This window comes from Colletotrichum navitas (assembly GCF_030913465.1).
Source record: "Colletotrichum navitas strain CBS 125086 chromosome Unknown LY79scaffold_39, whole genome shotgun sequence".
Classification (NCBI taxonomy): domain Eukaryota; kingdom Fungi; phylum Ascomycota; class Sordariomycetes; order Glomerellales; family Glomerellaceae; genus Colletotrichum; species Colletotrichum navitas.
The window spans coordinates 151,053-171,608 of NW_026850585.1; the positions used below are offsets into that span (position 1 = coordinate 151,053).

The window sequence follows — 20,556 nt, forward strand, 5'->3', positions numbered from 1 at the left end:
AGTGAGGAAGTCCTTCTCCCCCACACAGCCATAACTGAGTGCGCTCTAAAAGTATTCAATTCGCTGGAGCGGTCGGTACCAGCATCGAGGCCTCTCTTGAGACTCAAGCTATTTTTTTTCCTGATAAAAAAAAAGGCACACTCTATTCTGCCTTCTCTTGACCCGACGAACTAGAAGGCGACAATGTAATTCGAAGAGAACCCACAGACAGATAAAGAAAGAAGAAAGAAGTCCTTTGACCCTCCAACAAAGCAGATACCAACACAGTAAAGCTCGACCGAGTACCAAGCGCGAGCAAAGAGATCCTTTCAGAGTCCGCATGCTACTATCGCCACAGGGCTTGGGCCCCATCTGATAATAATAAAAAGTGTAAGATGATAGGAGGCCGCAAATCACTGCTGCCGTCGTGTCCCCATGGTCCGTGTAATCGCTGCCCAAATGCAAACGGGTCTTTAGCCCGCCATCTGTCTGCACTGACTGGATGTCGAAGGCCATCCTGCCTCTCCGGCCGCCTTGCTCGTATGCTTGCCATTCCACCCGTCGCAATAACATGAAAAACAGAGAATTAGTCCACAAAGGGCGGCCGGCGTATGCTTCTCAGTCAGGCAAGAAAATGCTGTCAAGTGACGATCGATAAACGCCTTGACGCCGGACGATGCTGTTCCTGAACGCCGTCGAAAGGTAAATGTAGTGGAAATACATGATCGGGCGTTGCTGCCCATCAAGAAACAGAGTTGGGAAGATTCCGTCTCGCAGGCGTAGCCGTCGTTAGAAAAAGTGCGTGTAAATCTTGGAGTTTTCATGAACTTCCATTTCCTAGGAAATGATTAGCGGTGCACGGCGTTTAAGAAGAAGAAGAAAAAAAGAAAACCAAGAGGGCGGGTCTCGAGTGCCGACATACCATCTTGAACGTGTTGAGTTCCTCCTTGATCTGCTGTGCCAGCATCGGCGTTAGGCGGTTGCAAGTTGCAATCTCGCCCCTGCGATCATACTCGCCGCTCGGCCATGTGTCGTGGAAGATAATCCTTGGCGAGAAAGTTGCGTTTCTCTTAGCCGATCCTGAAGGCGTTCCCGGGGCACTCTTGCTGTCCTGACGAAGCCTGAGAGCGGTCATGAAGTAATCCTCAGTGCCGATAGCCACTGATCCTGATCGCTTGTGACCTTGTGCCTCATCACTCGGCGTGCTCGGAGCGGTGGAAATGGGCGAGTCAGCGATGTTGGGAATCGCGGGCAGTTCAAAGTTAGAAGTGCGCTCACGAGCAGGACTGCCTGATCTGTTGTTGTTGTTGCTGCTATTGTTGTTGTGCTTGAGGATCCCCTTCCTGACGGCTGCGAGCACCTCGGCGCGCTCCCTGTCGCCACCGACAATGCTCTTCCGTCCGGCGCTGTCGTTGCCGGAGCTCCCAGCGCGTTCGGATACCATGCTGGGAGTGTTGGAGATGTCGAGAGAGTTCCGCTCCAAGTGGGGGAACCCAGTGCCGCCGCCGTTTTGCGTACGAGGATCCGCATTGACGTTGACTCTTTCAGCTTCAACGGTGATCATAGACACTGCAGCCTGGCTGGCTTCTGGAGTCATTGCATCGGCTGCTGGAACGCCGATTACCGATTTAGGTCTGAACAGGCCAACAAGGTTTCGCGTGCTCTTCTTCATACCACGGCCCATCTTACGGATCATGATGGAAGCAGATGACGCGGTCGATGAGATGGACAGGTTGTCCGTCGAGCTGGAGAACAAACGCCCGCCGTAGATGCTGTTTCCGATTCCCCCCTCTTCCTGCTTCTTGGCAATAGCAGCCTGTTCGGCATCGTATATCTCAGCAGGTGTCGGGTCCTTGTGCAGTCGCGACGGGTCGGCCGCGGTACTGGTTTCAGGAGGAGCGATATCGGGGCCGGCGGCCTTTTTAAAATCGGCAGCACTGCCAAACGAGAAGGCTCTGCGCAATCGCGATGTCTTGCTTTTCGACCTTGTGCTCTTCTGATTGATCGCGGCCAGATGCTGGGCGGCGGGACTGCTGGCATTGACTGCGTTAGATGCGGGTGTGTCCGGAGCCGACGCCTGCTGCGGAGCATTGCCCAGAGAGGAAGGTGGTTTTTGGGGACTCGAGTCTGTCGCCATCGTCGCCGGCTGGGAAAGGGGAGAGGGCGTTGACTGCTTTTTGGCCGCATCTGACGATGAGCTTCGTGGCGGGATGGTCACAAGCTTGGGATGATCTTGTTTCGACGAGCCGTCATCTGGGTTGGGAGAAGTCGAGGAAGAAGAGGGGGGGTTGACGGTGGGGGCGGGTACGCTGCGGTTGGCAGACTGGCGGAAATAAACTTGTTAGCGATGGAACGATTCAGGATGATCGGGCCGGTGCATGATTGGGCAATCGAATGAAGGGATGAGACGAAGACGCCGACGGCGAAACGACAGAGACAGGGGTAAGGATGGGGATGGTTACTCACCGAAGACGGGTGTGTATGGCTACTGCGGCTCGAAGCCAGGCTTTCGGCGCTGCCATTACGGACATGCATGTTGTTGTCGGCGGGAGGTGTGAGGGTGGAAACAATGCGAAGCGTCTTTTCGTTGTTTTTGGGAGTAGGACGGCGGTCGGGGCGGGGGGGTTCTTCCGAATGGGAGAATTCCTGTGGGATTAGCGGCTTGGGATAATCGGCAGAATCAAGCGAGTGCATGCTGCGCCGCCTGAGTCGCCTGTCCTCGGTTGGTTGCCGATTCAATTGCATGTCATCGACCACATCGTAGGAACTGTTTGGCCTGCCCTGATAAGATGGCATTCGACCTCGCACTGACACGCTCTTTTGTTCCGGGGCATTGTACAAATGGCTAACCGTAGCCATGCCTGAGCCTGAAGGGGCACTAGTTTGGCGTGGTTGCTGTTGCTGAAGAGCGGGGCGCCGGTACCGATCAGGCGTTGTCTTAGTGCCAGGGGTCTGAGCGAATGTCATTTGCTGCTGTTGTGTTGCGTTGCCAGATAAGTACGCCGACTGTGGTCTCGGGGCCTGCGAGTTCGTGCGAGCAGCAGGAATCGCCAGGTCGTCCCTCGACCCGCTTTTGCTTGTCCCCATGCTGCTGTGGCCGTAGCTAGCGCTGGACATGGATGAGCTTCCAGAATGACGGGATCGGCTTGCGTCTTGTCCGTGGACCATGCCCTGCGTCGGAACAGCTGGGGAAGACGATGTGCGGTAGCCGCTACCGTACTGCTGCCACTGGCCGTTGGTGTTCAGGCTCGGGGTACTGGTAAAGGCGTATGGCTGAATCGGGGCATTGCTCCCGCGGTATACGCCAGACCCGGAGAAGTTTCTCTGGGCTTGCTGGGCAGCCATGTATTGCTGATTCGCCTGAGCCTGTGCGGGAATCATGCTGCCGGAGGATCTCGGCTCGAGGGTGGTGACAGTGGTGGTCTGCTGAGGATACGTTTGAACCAACGCGGCCATGTTCCAAGCAGCCGACAATAGAGGAGTGCCAAACGAGTTCTTCTTCGCCGGTCGCTCAGTCGCTCGACCTGCCCAGGTTCACTCGACACTCATACACACAAGGTTCAAGTGGCGTGGACGATGCTGTGGCCAGCGATTTGCAGGGCGCAAACTCTCGAAACTGGCAAAATGGATCATGTTAGCAAAGTTGAACCAACTTAACGCGGCCGTCGGCAGCAGGCGAATATGCCCACGCGGTTGATGCGTATGCGATACATTACAAAGGTGAGGGTGTCTGTAAAAGCAAGGGCGACGCATATCCTACAAACCTTTCTTCTATTTGATAGCCCACGGAGACAGGCTAGCTAACCTGCCCGGTGTTGTCTGATATTTTCCTGGGCGAAATGGAAGTGCCCGTTTAAAATGTTGGAAAATAAGGTCGCCTGCGGCCAGGGGAAAACAACGAGGGATTCGGCGAGGGCAAGACAGAGAGTAATTCGCTGTTACCGCGAAACACTTCTGCTCTAGAGAGGACGAGCACTAAACGACAGAACAGTCGACCGAGGGTAGAGAAGATCAAGTGTCACAGTGACAACTCGAAGCAAAGCTATCAGTCGGCCAAGAACATGGGAATATGAGGCACTCGTATCCGGTTCGGTATCGCGGCAGAGTAGTCGTCGGGACGATGGCGTCGAGTAAGTCAGACGAGCTCGGCTTGTCGTCGAGTCTGAGGTAGGTTTGTATCTTTAACGTTTAGATCATAAAAAGGAGATGGGCATGCGTCAGGTGTAGCAAGGGCGCGGTGGTGTTCTTCTTTCTCTCTTCAGTCTCGGTACAGGATGGACGGGATGGGATGGGTGGCTAGGTAGGTAGTAGAAGAACAGAAAACGACAGGAAGGCGGAATAGGCGATGAACGGAGCGAAGATGTGATCGGAGCAATCGAATATGGAGACCCAGCGGGAAGGGACTTTGAGCTTCAGGCAGCCTCTGGAGGAATTCGTGATTTTTTTTTTCCTTCCTTCTTTTCTTCTTCTTTCCTTTTCCTTTGGGGGAGGGGGGGACGATGACAAAAAAAGGGGGTACGTGGATGGAATGGAATGAATGGGTTCTAGGGGCAGGGTGGAATTGGGGGCAGAGAACCGGTAGAAGAGGGGGGGGAATAGAAAGAAGAAGGGGGAAAGAAAGGGAAGAGAAAGGGTGAGACTATTTTTTTTTTTTTGAGGGGATACACAGTGAGGAAGTCAGGTATGGTGAGAAGGAGTTTCCAATAGGAGAGGAGGAGAAGGACGTTCGTTCTGTCAGGCCAGGCAAGGCGAGGTAAGGCAAATGGATGGGCAAATGGCGGCTTTGCTTTAGGGGGGGTACGTGGAAGGGTCGAGATGGAGATTGCCAAATGGGAAGGTTTTGGTATCGTACCGATGCTGCCTGCATTGGTCTACTGGAGCCAGACAGGACAGACCAAAGATGGAGGTCCACTATGGAGACTCACAGACCAAAGTACCTCTGCCGCATTCTGTGGCGTTGAAGGTACATAGCGTTGCGTCTTAGCACCTGGCAAATGGACATCCACACGTCCTGGATTTTCGGTCCCTATCCTTGATCCCATGTCTGTACAGACACATACCCTGTACTTTCCTGCAGCACCATGGTGATCCCTGTTCGGCATCGTCGTGTCTGACTGGTCCAAACTGGCCCTGTAAGTGCTGTGAACTGGGGCTACCTGCTGTGTGGTCTCAGAGAAAGAGAGAAGGAGGCCGAGGGAAAGAAAGGGAGAGGAACATTCGAGCGTTTCCTCTCACTTGCCTCATACCAATCAATGCCATACCTATCTAGGTACAGTGCAGTACAGCCAGCCCTGTCCAAGTCCAGTCCTGTCCAGCCTAGCCAGGTACAAGACTTTCCTCTTCCTGCCTTGCTTTCTTTCCCCTCTCGGAAACAGCAACATCCATCGCATCGGCAACATCTCGCCCACTTGAGCTGTGGCCATAGCGGGCGAACTTGACACGCAGGGTCGGAAGAGGAACAACGAACACTGACCCTTGGAATCCACCAACGGGGAGGGGAAGGGAACGTCACGGACTACTATGGATACTGCGTGGGACTTGAAGTGATCGAAGGCCCTGTGCGAAAACAGTCCGCCGTCGTCATTAACATCCCCGTTGGCCACACAGGGCGGATCCCTTCACCCCCCCCCCCCCAAATAACCCAAACAGGAATGGGCAGAACGCGTCTCTCCTTCGTCTCCTCACCCGTGGAGGGAATTGTCTCTCGGTCTGGAGAATTTTGGCATCCTGTCATTGGGCGATCTAACGAGAGGCGGCGAATCACAACCACGCTACCCCTTGCTCCTGTTGCTCCTGGACGACTGGAAATGCCCGTCGCGGTCATCAGAGTGCCTCTCCAAGCCCGGAAGGAACCCCTGAAGACAATCAACAAAAAACATTGCTGCGCATCACCCTCGCATGATGCCACCAACACCACAACATGTCGACGCGCCAATCCCGTCACTGCCTTCACCTCCGTACTCGAATGCCGGGAACACGGCATTGGACGCGACACACTTTTGCGCCGGGCTGAAAAGCAAGAAAGAGCGCTTCTGCAAGAATCACACGCAGATGCACGACAAATAAGAGCGCCGTCGACGCATCACTCTCTCTCTCTCTCTCTCTATCTCTCTCTTTACCTCTTCTTCCTCTAACCCCTCCCCCTAGGTGCACCCGCTACCAAGAAAAGATGATGCGGCACCGGGTCCGGGCATCGGGCCAGGCACAGTCAGACGAAATATGAGATGCCGCTCCAGGAGCAACAAACACGCGCATCAACAGTCCACCGTCGTCTTGCCTTGCGCCCACACTAGAGAACGTCCAAAGAACGTCCAAGACGTCCAGCGAGTCGGAAACGAAACGCCCAGAGCTGGCCATGTTTGCATTGCTGTTTACCCGCATACGCTGATACCTGACCGCCAAGCCAACCTTGCCAAGCATTCGCACCTGCACCACACTTTCTCAGCCTTTCGTCTCGGGCCCCTTCTTCAGAGTACACTGCGGGCAGCAAGCACTGTAGAGATGGATAGGACGGATGAAAGACCAGCCAGCCAGGTACCTAAAGTAGTTTAGGTGGTGGTGCCGACCTCCAACTGGAAGCCGCTTCTTCGGGATTGAGGCACACCCGCACTCGCACACCCGCACCATCCACCTACACAATGGAACGAAATGCAGATTCCTCGGCTTAAATGACCAGCCATATCGATTGTGCCAAGTACGGATTCTACTTACACCGTAGGTTCGCCTCGGGTATTACACAGGCTCGTCGACGCATCTCTCGGCAGGCTAGACAGACAGCAGGCCGCCACGGCGGTACAGCAACAATAACAAAAACAACAGCAGCATACCTCGCCCACCCCGTTAGCCAATCACGACTCCGGTCGCCTCAATCTTGTCTTTGGACGTGTCTCTCCCCTTCTGCAGTGCAGTGCAGTGTGCGGCGTGGTGCAGTTGGCAGTCATCAGCTGCGTGGGATGGATCGGCGGATACGAAGGGAAAAAACAAAAGCACCCTTCCCGCCCCCCTTATTTGACTTCCAAAGTACCCCACCGCAGGTTGCTTCGCCTTGCCAAAGGTGGTGAGGTAATACTACGTGCATATCGGAAGGGACGGCGGCCCCTGTCCTAACGGGGGAAGATTCCATGACTACTCCTCCACCGGCCTGCTTCGTCCCTCACTCCTCCACAGGTGTCAATTTGCGGGATTTGGCCTGGTTAGCCTGGTCTTCCAGGCGGTCCAGTTACCTACGGGGAAGGAAGAGGAAATGATAGAGCCGCTATTCGTGAACTCTGCAGCTTGGCGGCATCAGCACTCGTGCCTAGCTATCAAGCCTAGATCGGACGCTATGTTTTATACCCAGACAACCGCGGCGCGCACACTACACGGCCGCATCGTCATGCACCGTCTGACCTGAAATCGGCAGGAGATGGTATAACATGATGTGCCGTCCGACCACCACATCAGCTGGCTACTTTATATACAACGCGCACACACTCACCCTGCGCGCTCAGAATGCAGCAGTACCCCGACCTGCCCGGTTCTGGAGAACAGCCACCGCCGTTGTTGACAGCTTTCATGACGTTTGCAAACGCCCAAGCTTCGACTCATCCACCGCACAGCTAGCTGGAGCTGCATGTTTTTGTCATTCTTTGATCTTTTGCCGTCCTCTCCTTTGACCCTAAGGCCGTTAGTCCGTCTCATTACACTATATTTAGTCCACGTCCCAAAGACCAGTAAGGGGGCCCACAAGACAGTCTGGCGACCAGCGATCTCTTACCAACGGGCCGCCCAGTAGTAGCACTCGATAAAGGCGGGCAGCGAAGCGACATCCATCGTACGGAGATGTCGTACGTGGAGAGCGAGCACAAACACTTGGATGCAAAGGGGCTACCAGCTATGCCCCGGTCCACTCCGCATACCCTGTACACACTACTCCGTACTCTCCTCCGTACACAACACGACATCTCGTACCGCGAGTGGCGACGGTTCAAGCGCGACGAGGGCCGCGACAAGCATACACGGGATTTACACAGGCCACGCCAAAAAGGGGGGCCAAAATCGACAAACGGTAACGGGGCGGGTATGCTCGTAGACGCTAGCGGGCTAGCATGCTTGCCAACGGGCCCTGATCGCTTTTGGCGGCGACAGCGGTGGCGTTGCGGCCCCCTACAACTGTCCGGTGCCCTTGTCGATGGGGATGGATGCGAAGCGATGCGTCCGCAATACGGAGTACTAAGCAGGACAAGCAATTGATTGCCCTCGGAGTATGTATTCTTAGCAAGCCGGGGCGTGGTTGTTGTTGTTGCTGTTGTCGTTATTGGCATAAGTACGGTATGTCGCACCCCCTGCCATAACTATCTATGCATGTAAATATGAGCTTGCAGAAGAAACAGACTCCTCGGACAGCACCGGCCAGGTGCTCCGCACCCCAAGCTGGATCTCATGCTTTGGAAATGAAAGGTTTCTTGTTAGCTAGCAACCACAGAGGCGAGCCGATCAGGGCCCGCCAGCATGATATACAAGGACCGGCCCCATCGCAGGCAATTTGGGAGTACATTGCATCTTCCCTGCAACGCACAACCCACCGTCCTAGGTAGCCAAAGACAGCCACTTCAGCCCTGCTGCAATGCTGCGATGCTGCGTCTCCGACGTGTCTGGAGGGACGCTGAGTGAGCACGGCGGTCATTGGGTGTGTATTGTACACAGTAACAGTATATACCTCTGTTTTCCATGGGCCGGCCGCCTTCTGTCCTTTCGTTCCAACAACACCGCCACGACATCTGCATTGACACCGAGAGACTTGCCCATGTCGGCTACGTGGACTCTTTACTCCCTACATAGGTAGTGGATGCATGGTTGTACCTATCTACGCGCATCGAGCTAAAGCGTTGAGCGGCATCCAACAAGATTGAAGGACGAGCCTATGTCTGCTCGAAACGGCCGTCCCTGGGCGGATTTATTGGCTCTCTCCATGACAAACAGGTTGACATAACCACTGAGCCGTCTTCCCGGCAGTCCAATGACGGAATTGTTCACATTTGGACGGTCGAGGACTGCTGGTATAGAGCCGGGCCTCGCAAATGCATCACGAGTTCATCTCATACGGGTCTTCGCCGTCGAAGTAGGTACGAAGAACTTTAGCTCATTGGCCCGACATCATCGACAAACTTCCGGCTGCTTGCAGCAACGTTTTGTCGATTGCCTCAGCCCACCAGCCTGAAGCAAACCCTTCCGCTGAAAACATCAATGGTTCAAACCACCCTCGTCCCTGCCCGTCAACAACAACCCCCCCCTCCTCCAGGGAGCGACATGCCTAAACGGCATGCTTCACTCAAACCAGCCACACGGCTTTACTTGGAGAGAACGCTGTGGCGGACCACCCTGCGAGGAGGACACCGTCGTCGCCGTGTCTTTCCTCCTTTCGATCAGTATTGCATCCGGCGCCGATGTTACCCCGACGCCAGGTCGCCAGTCGACGGACAAAACAAGCTCGCCTACCTCCCCGTCCAGAGTGTAGGCATGTTGGCCAACGCTCTACCAAGGTTTACCATCTAGTTTAGTGATTTGGTCACGCCGAATCGCGAGATACTAGACCGCACAACCTCCGTCTTGCCACGGAGATTGGCTACCTGCATGCCGTTCTGGGTTCCCCCCTCCCGCGAACATGCCCCGATCTGGTAGGGCATCACCGATGAGAGCTCCCGGTCATCCCATGGGCTCGACGATGCGGGCGGGCACCTCTACGTCGGGCGGTGTTCGGAATCGCCAAGCCGGCCCTGTGGCTGGCAGGTCTCGAAAGCAACCGCTGTCTACCTGTATGCCGGCCTGCTGCTGGTCGAGGCATGTCTCGGCACTCGATTTCGGGCCTGTTCCACGTCAGCTAATACTACGGCGGCGATTCGCTCAGCGTACGTCCCGAAAACAAGAATGGCTTCTCCTCGGTACGTGTGGCCACTACTCAGATCAACCCAGGCTTGCGACGCCTTCCAGCAGTTTCTCTGCGGGCTGGACGACGTTTTTCTCGAATCGTTCGGTTGGATGGCGCGCGCTGCTGCCTCAACGCCTGGGCTGGTTCATACTAGTGTTAAATCCACGGATCTAACTCACCGGCTGTTTCAACCCCAAATGGCTTTGGGTCACTGCTAATGATAAGAAAAAGCCACAGAGGCGCGAGCAACATTCCCTTTCCTTTCCGCTTTCCGAACCCTCTGTCATTCTCTCTCCCCCTCACATCTCGGTCACTAGGACGGGCTTCAGTCCACGATTCCTTCTTACGCCATGCGGGGGCCAATGGCGAAACATTATTGGTCGGACCCTCAGATCCTCACAACTGCAACGCTGAGGCTTCACATGCAACTCATCCTGCGCGACGTTGCTCAGGCCCTGCGGGGAATTGAAGACACGCCAACGACGTGCGCGACCCTTGGTTAAAAGTAGTAGTAGTAGTAGCAGCAACAGCAGCAGGAACAGCAGCAGGAACAGCAGCAGCAGCAGCAGCAGCAGCAGCAGCTTCAGCGCGGTTCCGATAGTGAGATCCGCCTCGGATTCGTACAGCCCCTGGCGGGCGCACTGCACGTGAACTTGCACAGGCCCGGGCAGGCCTGTTTGTGTCAATTAAGTACCGGTATGTGGGAGAGAGCGCGGCTGTCGTCCATGCACGGTGCAAACCAAAGGTGGTCTTTTCCCTCGACAGATTGTGGGAGATGGCAAGGCGGGGGCGGGCGGCCCATCTGAACTCTGCGCGTTATCTGGATCAACCTTGCAGGCTGCAGGAGCAAGAGAACAAGCCCGTCATCCAAGGTCAGAGCCGTGCGTCGTCCAGACGGAGTCCTGGCACTGGCCAGTCGCTGAAGATCAGACGCATTCTGTGGAGATGGTGCTATCGCCATCTTCTTGGACCAGACCCGACGCGATGGTGATCGCTACGAGTTTTGGCCGTTCGATGGAGCGGCCAACGGCACACGACCCCTTGGGCTGGGGTTGGCTGCCTACTAGCCGCGACCCTGCCGATACGCTGCATCCGCAGTGGCGGAAGCTCAGTCAGGGTCCTGGCCATGTAGCCCATCCGTGGAATGGTTATACGTTTTCTTGCCGGCGGTCAACGGCTGAGCTCCGAACCAGTGAGCGCTAACCAAAGCCCGGTTGTACAAATCGAAACCCTGTTTCGACAGTTGCTTCAACCACCAATGGGCGCTGGCCAAGCCGATGCTTCAATGGTTGACGGCTCGAACGTGGCGTGTTTGGCCAGCGTTTTCCCCAGGCCGCGGATGTAGGAATTGTAAGACATATCGCCGTCAGCTTTGCCTCATCATCTCGAAAAGCCCGTTCCCCTTTCCACCATGAACTTGGGCGGCAAGCCACGAACGACAGTGCGGGGTCAGGCGGCATGTCCTCGGTCGCAGAGAATCTGTGTGTATGAGACGGAGGGCGGGCTTTCGAATCCTCGCACACTTGCGCAACCCGCACAGCATCTCACATTGACCGACGCCCCGCGATCAGAGAGACCTGTGAGCTTCCAACGTGCGTCTGATGTATCCTAGTCGGCCGATACCAGCACGGCCTGAGTTTACAGACCATCATCTACGTACAGCCTTGACGGCCTGGCGGCACGGATGACGGGTAACGATTTTGTTGTTTTTAATTTTATCTTTTATCGGAGTTGATCCCGTCCGCCCACCTGTCTTTCGTCGACCGTCCTGAATGTTGTGCTTCAAAGCAACTTCTAGTTGCAGCGAGGCGCAACGCGAGCGCTGCAGCCGACGACCAGGCGATGCAGGGCAACGGCAAATGCGAAGGCACGCAAGCCCTCTCGAAGTGGCCACATTGACCGGCTCACTTGCTAGCATATACTTCCCAGGTCACAATCCCGAATGGCACCTGCAAACTGTCGTGGCCAAGGCCGGGCATGTCCCCCTTGAACATGTCGACCGACGAGGGCGTCCCTGTCCCGGATGACAGATCACTTGCGGTGAGATGAGAGGAACCAAACCGGCATCCCCGCACTTTATTTTATTTCCCACAACTCTTCCCATACCCACATAGGGGCGTCTTTTTCATCTGCGAATAGACCTGCCGAGGCCAGGAGCACAAGACCATACTCCACGAGCCGCCGATTAGCGAGATACAATCAATTTAAACACGCGCCCTGTTCGGATCATGAAAATCGGAGGGGGAAAGGGGGCAAAATGGAGAGTTGCTGATAAAAGCGGTCTCGTATTCAACAAAGCGTTAGAGCCGAAACGAAGCGGCCGCTTGCCCTGATCCTCCTCCTCCTCCTCCACCCCGCGGCTTCCAATAGCATGACACCTTAAGGCCGCACATTCCCCCCAAAGGGGTCCAAATGGCGGGCAAACACATCAAAAACATCCCGGTTTCAACGGATTGCCATTTTGGGAACTCAACTCGTCCGAACCCACTCGAAACGGCATATGGTCCAGTCCCAACTCGGATGCCCTAGCGGCCCTTTCCCTGACTCCGGGAATAGAATCCATTTCTGTGCATACATTGGGGGCTCTTGGGAAAGGCCTGCCGCTAGCATCGTTCCTCCACTTACACCCGCTGAACTAGCCGTGCAGAGCGAGGCAATGGGAACAATGCCATGGTCAATACGGGATGCCGTGACACACCTTTGACTCCCACCACCGAGACAACCTCACAAGGATAGGAAGGCTCGTGGCGAGTGCCTTGATGAAATGTCCGCTTTACAGCGTCGCTCTACAGATGAAGCGCCACCGCCGACCCGGGCTCCGCCTTTCGACGTGTCTTACGTGCTCCGCCTGCTTTTTGGACGTCGCCATCCAGCCCGTCAATGTCACAGCCCGGCGGTGTCACTTCCTCGTTCCAGGGCCAAGCCGAGCGTGAGTTGACGTCGCACTTTGAGCGGCTGCGAGACTGTGTTCCGATCCACTCCCATGTGCAGCCAGCTGCAGCGACTCGTACGGCGTGTGATCAGTGTCGGAGGTGGGGGCTTCCTACGCTTCACACAATTACCGAGCGGGATAACCGCCGCCGCCCTCAGAGTTGCGTCTGGCATGAGAAAGAAACCTGCTACCCTAAAGTTGGCCGCTAGCCTCTCTCTCTCTCTCTCTCTCTCTCTCTCTCTCTCTCTAAAGTCATCACCGCGGAATGCTGCGCGAAGAGACAGGGGGAGACAGCCATTTGCCAACTTCTCGCCTCGACTATATGCGGTGAAGAGTAAGGGTGGGGGCTCTGAGTGACACCGCATCCGGACCCAGTGGACGGGATGCTATGTCGCACGGGGGCTGGGGAGGAGAGGGTGTGAGGCGGACGGGCGGGCTGGAGAGCGCTTCGATGACGTATAACCCCCGAATATATTGACGTTGTGCGAGGCGACGGCGGGGTCTGTTCCGAGCATGGCTGTGTCGAGAACATAGTGAGAAGGGCAGGTTGACCGATGGGCCGAAGTGCGAGCCGGTACACACGACCGACCCGTCGAGCATGGCGAAGTATCCTCCGCGCCGATCGGGACCGGGGGGCTAGTGGTCCTCCGGGGGTTCTGGAGCGGGACCGCCGGCGGGGGTGACTTTTGCTGACCTGTTGGTATGAACGGCGCATCCATCGATGCGAAGGCTGAGAAAGCTGAGAAGCAGCGTCCGGACATGCGAGTGGCCGGTGGCGGCCGAAGTTGTCCCACCCCTCTCACACTGACGAGCCTGCGGGGATACGCGGCTCGGTGGTTTCCATACACGCTCTGCCGAGCGAGTTCAACTCGGCCATGATCCCCGACGACGCGGTTTTGGTGATCTATGTCCGGTTCACGCCGCTTAAATACTAGGCTTTGCCTGCCGTTCATGTGACTCGCATACCGGAGACCTCACGTACTGCGTGCGATATGCCCATTCGAGCGGCCGGCTTAGACGCTGTCCTTCGGACTTTCCCTCTCACTTTGAATGACATGTGATTATGGAATATAGTCGTTTAATACCCCCCCCCCCCCCCCCAATAAGCTGTCTACCCCATTTTACCCGGTACATGAGCATCACGATCCTCATGACCCGATACGTAGGCCTATGCCATATCTCAGTCTCTTGATACGATACAAAATACCTGGTAACGCAGATCAGCCGCCAAACCAGACTTCACCTCAACCATGGTGCATTAATGGCCTTGACAACCACTGACCGTTGAGGTCATGTAACGGACTTTGCTGTTCGCTGGTGAATTGGCAAACCGAAGTGAAAGTCGTCGCCGGAAGAAGCCCTAAAAGCGTGATACGAGGCCATAGGCCCTTCGACAACATGCATATTTGGGTTCTGCATGCGCTTCATGCCGCAAGATGAACAGCGCTCAACACCGCCGACCCGACACGGACATGTTTCATCCGGGTACCCCATCCGGCGGCTCTATCTAGCGGTTTCGTGAGTCGATCGTCTGGGTATTGCCCACCTGATCCGGCCCCCAGAAGACTCGGGTCGCTGTGCAAGAGGGACAGCCCTGTTCTTCCCGGGGAGGGTTGGGAAACCTGCCCGACTTACATGGCTAGGGACTGTCTGTCTTCGCGAGCGGCATGATCGTGTTGCGGGAGTTTGAGCGCGTGCTACTGGGAGACGGACCAGGCTCGGCACTCAAGATGCGACTAGGCAGTACAAGAGCGCCCCGGGGTGTTTGGTTCAAAAGCCAGGATACGACTACGCAAGAGCGACGGTTGCGGCTCAGCTGACGAGGGAGGGGGGGCAAAGTGCCGCCGTCCTCGACGCCCGTAATAAGTGCGAGGGTTATGACTTGACCCCTGACACGGCAGAGATCTTGGTATATCGGAGAGCATTGAGTCTGGTTCAAAAACACTACGGCCGCCATCACAGCCTTGGGACAAGCCATGTTCCGTGTCTGATATGTGCTGCTGGAAACCGGAACGGCAAGACGGGTGCTTCGACGGCGACTCTTCCTCGGGGGATGTCGTGCCAGAGCTTACCCGACCTGATAACCTTTCCGAGCAGCCGTCCCTCGAGAAGGATAAAAATCACCCAGCGAGCCCTTGGACGTGTCAGCGGCACAAGACCTTGATAAGCGCGGCAGTGCCATCCTGTACCACCAGAGTATTTTGAGCTACTCGAATCCTCCGAGAACCCCCGTTACATGGGCACGAAAAGAGTATACCGAACAGCGCGGCGTTTCCAGCCGCTCGCAAGCAAATCTCATGCAAGAGCCCGCGAGACAGCTTCGGCCCACAACGCGCGAACAAAGTTGGCGTCCTGTCCAAACCCAATGTTCGCGTACGACTCGAGCCCGGACCGGGGAAGGGGGGGAGAGGACGTCCGGAGCCTCTACATTTACCGGACTGGGCGGCCTGCAGATTCGGATCGAACGCTGGCAGCCGAAGCGGTTGGCCTCAGTGCCCCCCCTACCCCTACGACGACGACGCGCGAGGCTGCATATGTCCGGGTGCTCACTTTATGAAAGGCTTGGGGGTGGGGGGAAGTCATGCCGTTGTCCCCCCGGGCGCAGACGACTGTTGAGGGCGCAGCTGGGCTTGGTTGTTCGATTTGCGAAGTGTTTTCTAATTGCAACGTTTATGTGGGAGAGTTCAATGTTGGGAGGTCAGAGCTGTCGATGCCGGGCGTGATGTGATGTATACCAATGCGTTGGGGTTTCTTTCAACCACTGAGCCTTTGTCGCAAGTGTCCTGCTTCAAGGGGACATGTCCGTCTCGATTCGACATCCAACAGCCACACACACACACACACACACACACACACACACACACACACACACACACACACACACAAACACACACACACACCATGGTGGTTGCCAAGTCGGCAACAGGGATCGCCAGGGGACACGATCTTTTCCAACAGCTCCTCGCCTGTCGGAAACGGGTCTCTTGGACGGTGGCTCGTTGTCGAGGCGAGGGCCGGAGGAGTCCCAGGTCAGCGGCTTGTTGAATGCCCAGGAGGATCGCCCGCTCAACGCTGTGCTCGAGTACGGTACTGAAATCTGGGCGATAACGATGGCACTCCGGGTTGGCCCCGGTATTTCCATCGTCTTGATCTTCACTTCTTTTCCGACTTGGTCTAACGAGATTATGGCAGCGCAGCAGGAGACGTGGAAGTTGCGGTCGCCCACTCAGGATGACGGGACTCGAGACGCAAGTGCGGGTACTAACACGGCTGCTTGTTTACCAAGCAATCCACGCAGTGCACACACGATGGCACGAGAGCCAAGAAGAGGGGGGGGGGGGGAGGGCCTGTGGGCACGCCATCGGATCGTATCTCCATGGGATCGATGGAGTCTAGGACCACTCTCCAACCCCCCCCCCCCTTCCCTCTCTCCTCACTCTCTATAAACCGATATGGAAGGGAATGACGAATCGTCCTTTTCTGCTCCGCCGCGTCTGCCGGGTTGCTGATCGACGTTGGATTAGCCTCGACAGCCTAAGACACAAGACTAGCGCAGGCAATATCACGCACAAGAGCTCGACCCGTCTGGCGCCCATGCACACACCCTTGGACTGGGGAAAATGTCTCAGCGGATCGCTGACGGACGATCGTTGGGCGTCGATTCCTCTGCTTCCGCCTACTCACGAAGTATCCCCATCTGTCCCCCCCCCCCCCAGGTTGAGCTTGGCCGTCGCCATGCTTTGGCTCGAAAATTTCCCGGGCGACGTCGGCTCGAAGGGGAGGGGGAGCAGACGGACTCCGCATTTGCCCAGCGCCCAGCCGGTTGGCGTTCAACGGTTTCCTAGCCGCATCCCGCCAAGTCGAAAACCGCACAAGACGGAAAACGGGTGGTTAGCGGGTGCAGCGTTGAAGAGGGAGAGAGAGAGAGAGAGGCGGCTCAGTCGGCTGGAGCGAACTGCGTGTGGTCCGGACAGATCGCCGAGTGGACGTCACGTCAAGACGCACGTCGGGGTGGGGGAATGATTGCCGTGGCGAACGTTTTGTCGGATTGCGGCTGGCTGTTCCTCTTCTCACCGGGAGGATGGAAACCGGCTGTCACGGCCGGATGCCTCTCAAGCTTTTGTGTTTTCCTGTATGGCGCTGCATTCGAGTTGCTTGTTGTGCGAGCCCTGGCAGTCCGACCCTTCCGACTATGTCGGCAGCAAGGCGGCCAGCATGTTGGGCACACAGCCCCTTGGCTTGGCTTGGCACGTCTGTCACGACACTCATCATTTGCTCCGCGAGGAGATTCTTATGAGGGAGAGAGAGAGAGGTCACACGTCGTCGAGGCCTGGAGAAAACAACGAATCCCTTGTTGGGATTTTGTAGGTTTCTGCCGCCATCGACGACGCCCGGCCAAGAAAACTTAAATAAAACAATTGAATAAAAATGCAAGTAGGGCGGGATTCCCCAGATACTAAGAAATGCCCAGCCCGATCGATATAAGGAGTTCGTCCAATGACTGACAGACAGTTGTGGGCTTCTCCGAGTGTTCGGGTCGATGGGAAAAGCTATGACTCGCCAGTAAAGCAACTCATTAACCTACTACGGTCTTGGCCGCGGTGACCATCTACTTACCGGGATAGGGCCTCTAACGCCCTCGTCTCGCCGGTAAGCACTGCTCATCGGACTCGTCTGGGCTGTGGCTACGCCCAGCTTCTGTCCAACTCATTCCTCTCGCGCGCCGGCTGGACCATCATTCCCAATCAGCCCGCTAGCACTGGCTTTTTTCAGAAGGCGGCGAACTGTACGGATTACTGGGCAAGACAAAATCGATTAACAAAAAAAAAAGGGGGGGGGGGGCATGCTGAAAAGTTCCAGCCAGCTTGGCCATCTCTCGCATAGAGGGCCATCTCTCATATCGAGGGCAATCCCGGCATCCGCTGAGAGAGACACGAAAATAACACGAAGCGAGAGAGACAGAAGGAACAGATAGCCGAGCCCGCTCGCTTACTGCCTTGCTTGTTCGGCGAGGTAGCCCGCTCGTCTCCGCGGGATGCCTTGGCTTATGTAGGCCCCGCGTCTGCCTCCGCTCTCGGACCCAGAGCCTCCCGGTATTTGGTTCTTCTGCGGGGTTTGTGCTTATGTGTACGGAGTATGTGTATGTGTATGTGTGTGTGTATGTGTATGTGTTTGTGTTTGTGTGCGAGATTGATGTGCGACTTCTCGTCTCTTTGTCTTCCTAACTCGCTTTCGTTGCCAGTCTGCGACTCCCGTGTTCCTCGAGCCGAGACAAACAAAACCGCGCGCATCCAGCCGATATATTGAATCTTTCTCCATCATGCTGCGCCCTCTTCGTTCTCGTTGCTGGCTCGCCTTGGCGCCTCTCGTAGCACTTGGCACAGTGGGTTTGCTGAGGTTCTTCATCTAACTGGGTCTAATGCCTTTCTGTCAACAACCACCCGCCCCCCGGTCATTCCTGACTAGGGGGGGGAGGGGGAGACAAGGGACATGCGTCTCTTCTTTTTGCTTCTCTGCCTCTTGTTCCTGGGGTTGCGGAGAGAAAATTGGGAACTCATGCCCGCAGCCCTGGTAACCGAGCCGCGCAGGCCAAGTACCGTGTGGGAGGCGTGAGGGGAGAAGCTGTCTGGCCAATCTCCATGTTGGTGGCACCTGACCTTGTGAGATAACGCTCGCCGATATGCTTTATTCTATCACCCTGAGTGCTTTTTCTGTCCAGGGTTGTACCGGTATGGGATCTGACAACACCGCCCCTTTGGGCGTACTGGGGGAAGAGGATAAAGAGCAGCACTCCCCCCGGCCTCAGCTCTTATGTGAGATGTTGTTCTCGTCAGCCTCAGCCCTCCTCCCTGGACGATCCTCCTCTCACTCACTCACTCACTACTTATAATAATAGTAATAATCAGAGGCCTTGTCTGCTTCGTTCCCCTTACACCAAGTCAACCATGAAGTCCTCCCTCCTCCTCCCCTTTGCCACCTTGGCCTCGGCCATCTGCCACCACCGCACTTCCCTCTACGCCCGAGGCCAGGGCCTCACGGCCCGCGCCGAGGGCGGCGTCGACGTCGCGAGCTTTAACTACAACGATATCACGGGTCCCCTCAACTGGCACAGTTACAACAACGCGAGCATCACCTGCGCCACGGGCGTCCAGCAGAGCCCCATCAACCTCAACGACACGTCGGCCGCCCTTGTGTCCGGCAAGACCCTTGGATTCGACGTGCCGGACCTGCCGCACGGCGCCGTAATCGAGAACCTGGGCAGCACTCTCGAGGTGGTCGCGCACAACGGCACGCTGACGAGGCACGGGAGGAAGTTCCACCTGAAGCAGTTCCATTTCCACACGCCCAGTGAGCACCGCGTCGACAGCGAGCACTTTCCCATGGAGGTGCACTTTGTCTTCGAGGCCGACGACGATCAACTAAAAAGTAAGTCGAGCACATCTTTTTTTCTCTTTTTTTTCTTTCTTTTTTCCCCACTGTTACTTCGTAACTGTTATGGGCCAGGCACGGGCTAACGCTGCTTCCCCCCCTCAGACTCCACGGGACCCGGCTTCTCCGTACTTGGCTTCCTCATCGAGGTCGACAACAGCGCCCCCTCGGCGTTCCTCAAGAGCGTCTTTTCGCGCGTCGACGAGGTCGCGGTGCCCGGCTCGCGCTCCGAGACGGTGCCCCTGAGCTTCTGCGAGCTCCGGACCGTGCTGAAGCACTCGGAGGTGTACCAGTACGACGGCTCGCTGACGACGCCGCCGTGCTCCGAGGGCATCGCGTGGAACGTCGTCGCGGAGCCGCTGCTCATCGACGACGTCACGTACCGCGCCGCCAAGAAGATTATGAAGTTCAACGCGCGCTACACCCAGAACGTCCCCGGCAAGATGAACCTGCTGGACTACTCGAGGACCACCCTCAACGCGCTTTCCGCCTGAGGGCCCTCCCCTCCGCCCCTCTCCCGAGACTCTAGAGACGGGTCGATGGCATGAGGGTGAGACGATTCGAGGGCAGGGGACGCCAAAGGCGTCGGCTAGGTGAATAGGCAGAAACCGGAGAAGGAACCTAGGGTACCCACGCGCGTGGGGGAAGTACGAGGGCTTTCGTGGTGTAATTCTAGGGATGTGCGGACGATTAGGCTTGTGGATACCATGGAGGATGGGTGGATTTGTTCAATTTGGCGTTAGCGAGGGGTGGCACATATACGAACCGGCATACGTATCCGTACATATATATATATATATATATATATACATACATACATACATACGTAGACATCGGTAGGGGGGTTATTGATGAGTAACGGTACATATTGTAGACACAATGAGTCAGATCCTACTACACGTAGAGGAACGAAGCAATTCAAACTAGAAGATACAACATCTACATCGCATCATATCGCGTATTAGGGGAGTCGGAATGTTTGGTGCGCTCAAAGATTATCAAAAGGGGACATCGATCAAAGTATCCGTACGATGGTGTAAATGTAGTGTAACCATTTTTATTCTGGAAGAACCAGAGCATATCGTCCCCACAAAAACGCAGCAGGCTTGGAGCCTGTTTGACAGGCCGCCGTCTCAAGAGACCTTTGCAAGATTGCCTTCTGTCATGCCAAGAAAGCCTAAAAATGACAGGTCTGGCCAACGCCTTCTTTTCCTGAGTCGTGCGCGCGAAGGATCGGGGTTTCCGACCAGCGCCTCGCGTCGTCCAGGCTCCCCCTTTCTTTCTTTCTGTCCGTCAGGCCAACGAGCCG

At 56.1% G+C, this 20,556-nt stretch overlaps 6 protein-coding genes across 6 annotated transcripts; 2 read left to right on the forward strand and 4 right to left on the reverse strand.

Annotated features, from left to right (window-relative positions):
- Positions 1-768: 768 nt before the first annotated feature.
- On the reverse strand, positions 769-3,435 carry LY79DRAFT_580671 (uncharacterized protein; the record flags this gene model as incomplete). Its single annotated transcript, XM_060560129.1, has 3 exons — positions 769-816; positions 902-2,302; positions 2,446-3,435. The coding sequence occupies 3 exons, from the start codon at positions 3,433-3,435 to the stop codon at positions 769-771; spliced, it is 2,439 nt and encodes an 812-aa protein (XP_060412984.1).
- A 3,873-nt stretch (positions 3,436-7,308) lies between these two features.
- LY79DRAFT_244478 (uncharacterized protein) lies at positions 7,309-8,426 on the reverse strand. Its single transcript, XM_060551774.1, has 2 exons — positions 7,736-8,426; positions 7,309-7,636 (listed from the first exon to the last, which is right to left on the reverse strand). Exons 1-2 carry the CDS (start codon positions 8,280-8,282, stop codon positions 7,578-7,580), a joined length of 606 nt encoding a protein of 201 aa, XP_060412985.1. The 5' UTR covers positions 8,283-8,426; the 3' UTR covers positions 7,309-7,577.
- A 1,889-nt stretch (positions 8,427-10,315) lies between these two features.
- LY79DRAFT_580672 (uncharacterized protein) lies at positions 10,316-10,847 on the reverse strand (the record flags this gene model as incomplete). Its single annotated transcript, XM_060560130.1, has 2 exons — positions 10,316-10,559; positions 10,717-10,847. 2 exons carry the CDS (start codon positions 10,845-10,847, stop codon positions 10,316-10,318), a joined length of 375 nt encoding a protein of 124 aa, XP_060412986.1.
- A 3,491-nt stretch (positions 10,848-14,338) lies between these two features.
- On the reverse strand, positions 14,339-14,925 carry LY79DRAFT_244622 (uncharacterized protein). The gene has a single exon (XM_060551775.1). The coding sequence runs from the start codon at positions 14,794-14,796 to the stop codon at positions 14,458-14,460; it is 339 nt and encodes a 112-aa protein (XP_060412987.1). The 5' UTR covers positions 14,797-14,925; the 3' UTR covers positions 14,339-14,457.
- Positions 14,926-16,166: 1,241 nt separating this feature from the next.
- LY79DRAFT_244633 (uncharacterized protein) lies at positions 16,167-16,986 on the forward strand. The gene has a single exon (XM_060551776.1). The coding sequence runs from the start codon at positions 16,281-16,283 to the stop codon at positions 16,839-16,841; it is 561 nt and encodes a 186-aa protein (XP_060412988.1). The 5' UTR covers positions 16,167-16,280; the 3' UTR covers positions 16,842-16,986.
- Positions 16,987-18,763: 1,777 nt separating this feature from the next.
- LY79DRAFT_517832 (carbonic anhydrase) lies at positions 18,764-19,741 on the forward strand (the record flags this gene model as incomplete). Its single annotated transcript, XM_060554970.1, has 2 exons — positions 18,764-19,244; positions 19,353-19,741. 2 exons carry the CDS (start codon positions 18,764-18,766, stop codon positions 19,739-19,741), a joined length of 870 nt encoding a protein of 289 aa, XP_060412989.1.
- Between the last annotated feature and the right edge of the window lie 815 nt (positions 19,742-20,556).

What these genes read in the sequence shown, in the direction of transcription:
- LY79DRAFT_244622 (XM_060551775.1), bottom strand. Translation starts at nt 14,796, where the DNA reads ATGGCTTGTCCCAAGGCTGTGATGGCGGCCGTAGTGTTTTTGAACCAG.
- LY79DRAFT_244478 (XM_060551774.1), bottom strand. Translation starts at nt 8,282, where the DNA reads ATGCCAATAACGACAACAGCAACAACAACAACCACGCCCCGGCTTGCT. An exon ending in TACTACTGGGCGGCCCGTTG is followed by an intron (nt 7,637 to 7,735) that starts GTAAGAGATCGC and finishes TAACGGCCTTAG; the next exon opens with GGTCAAAGGAGAGGACGGCA.
- LY79DRAFT_244633 (XM_060551776.1), top strand. Translation starts at nt 16,281, where the DNA reads ATGACGAATCGTCCTTTTCTGCTCCGCCGCGTCTGCCGGGTTGCTGAT.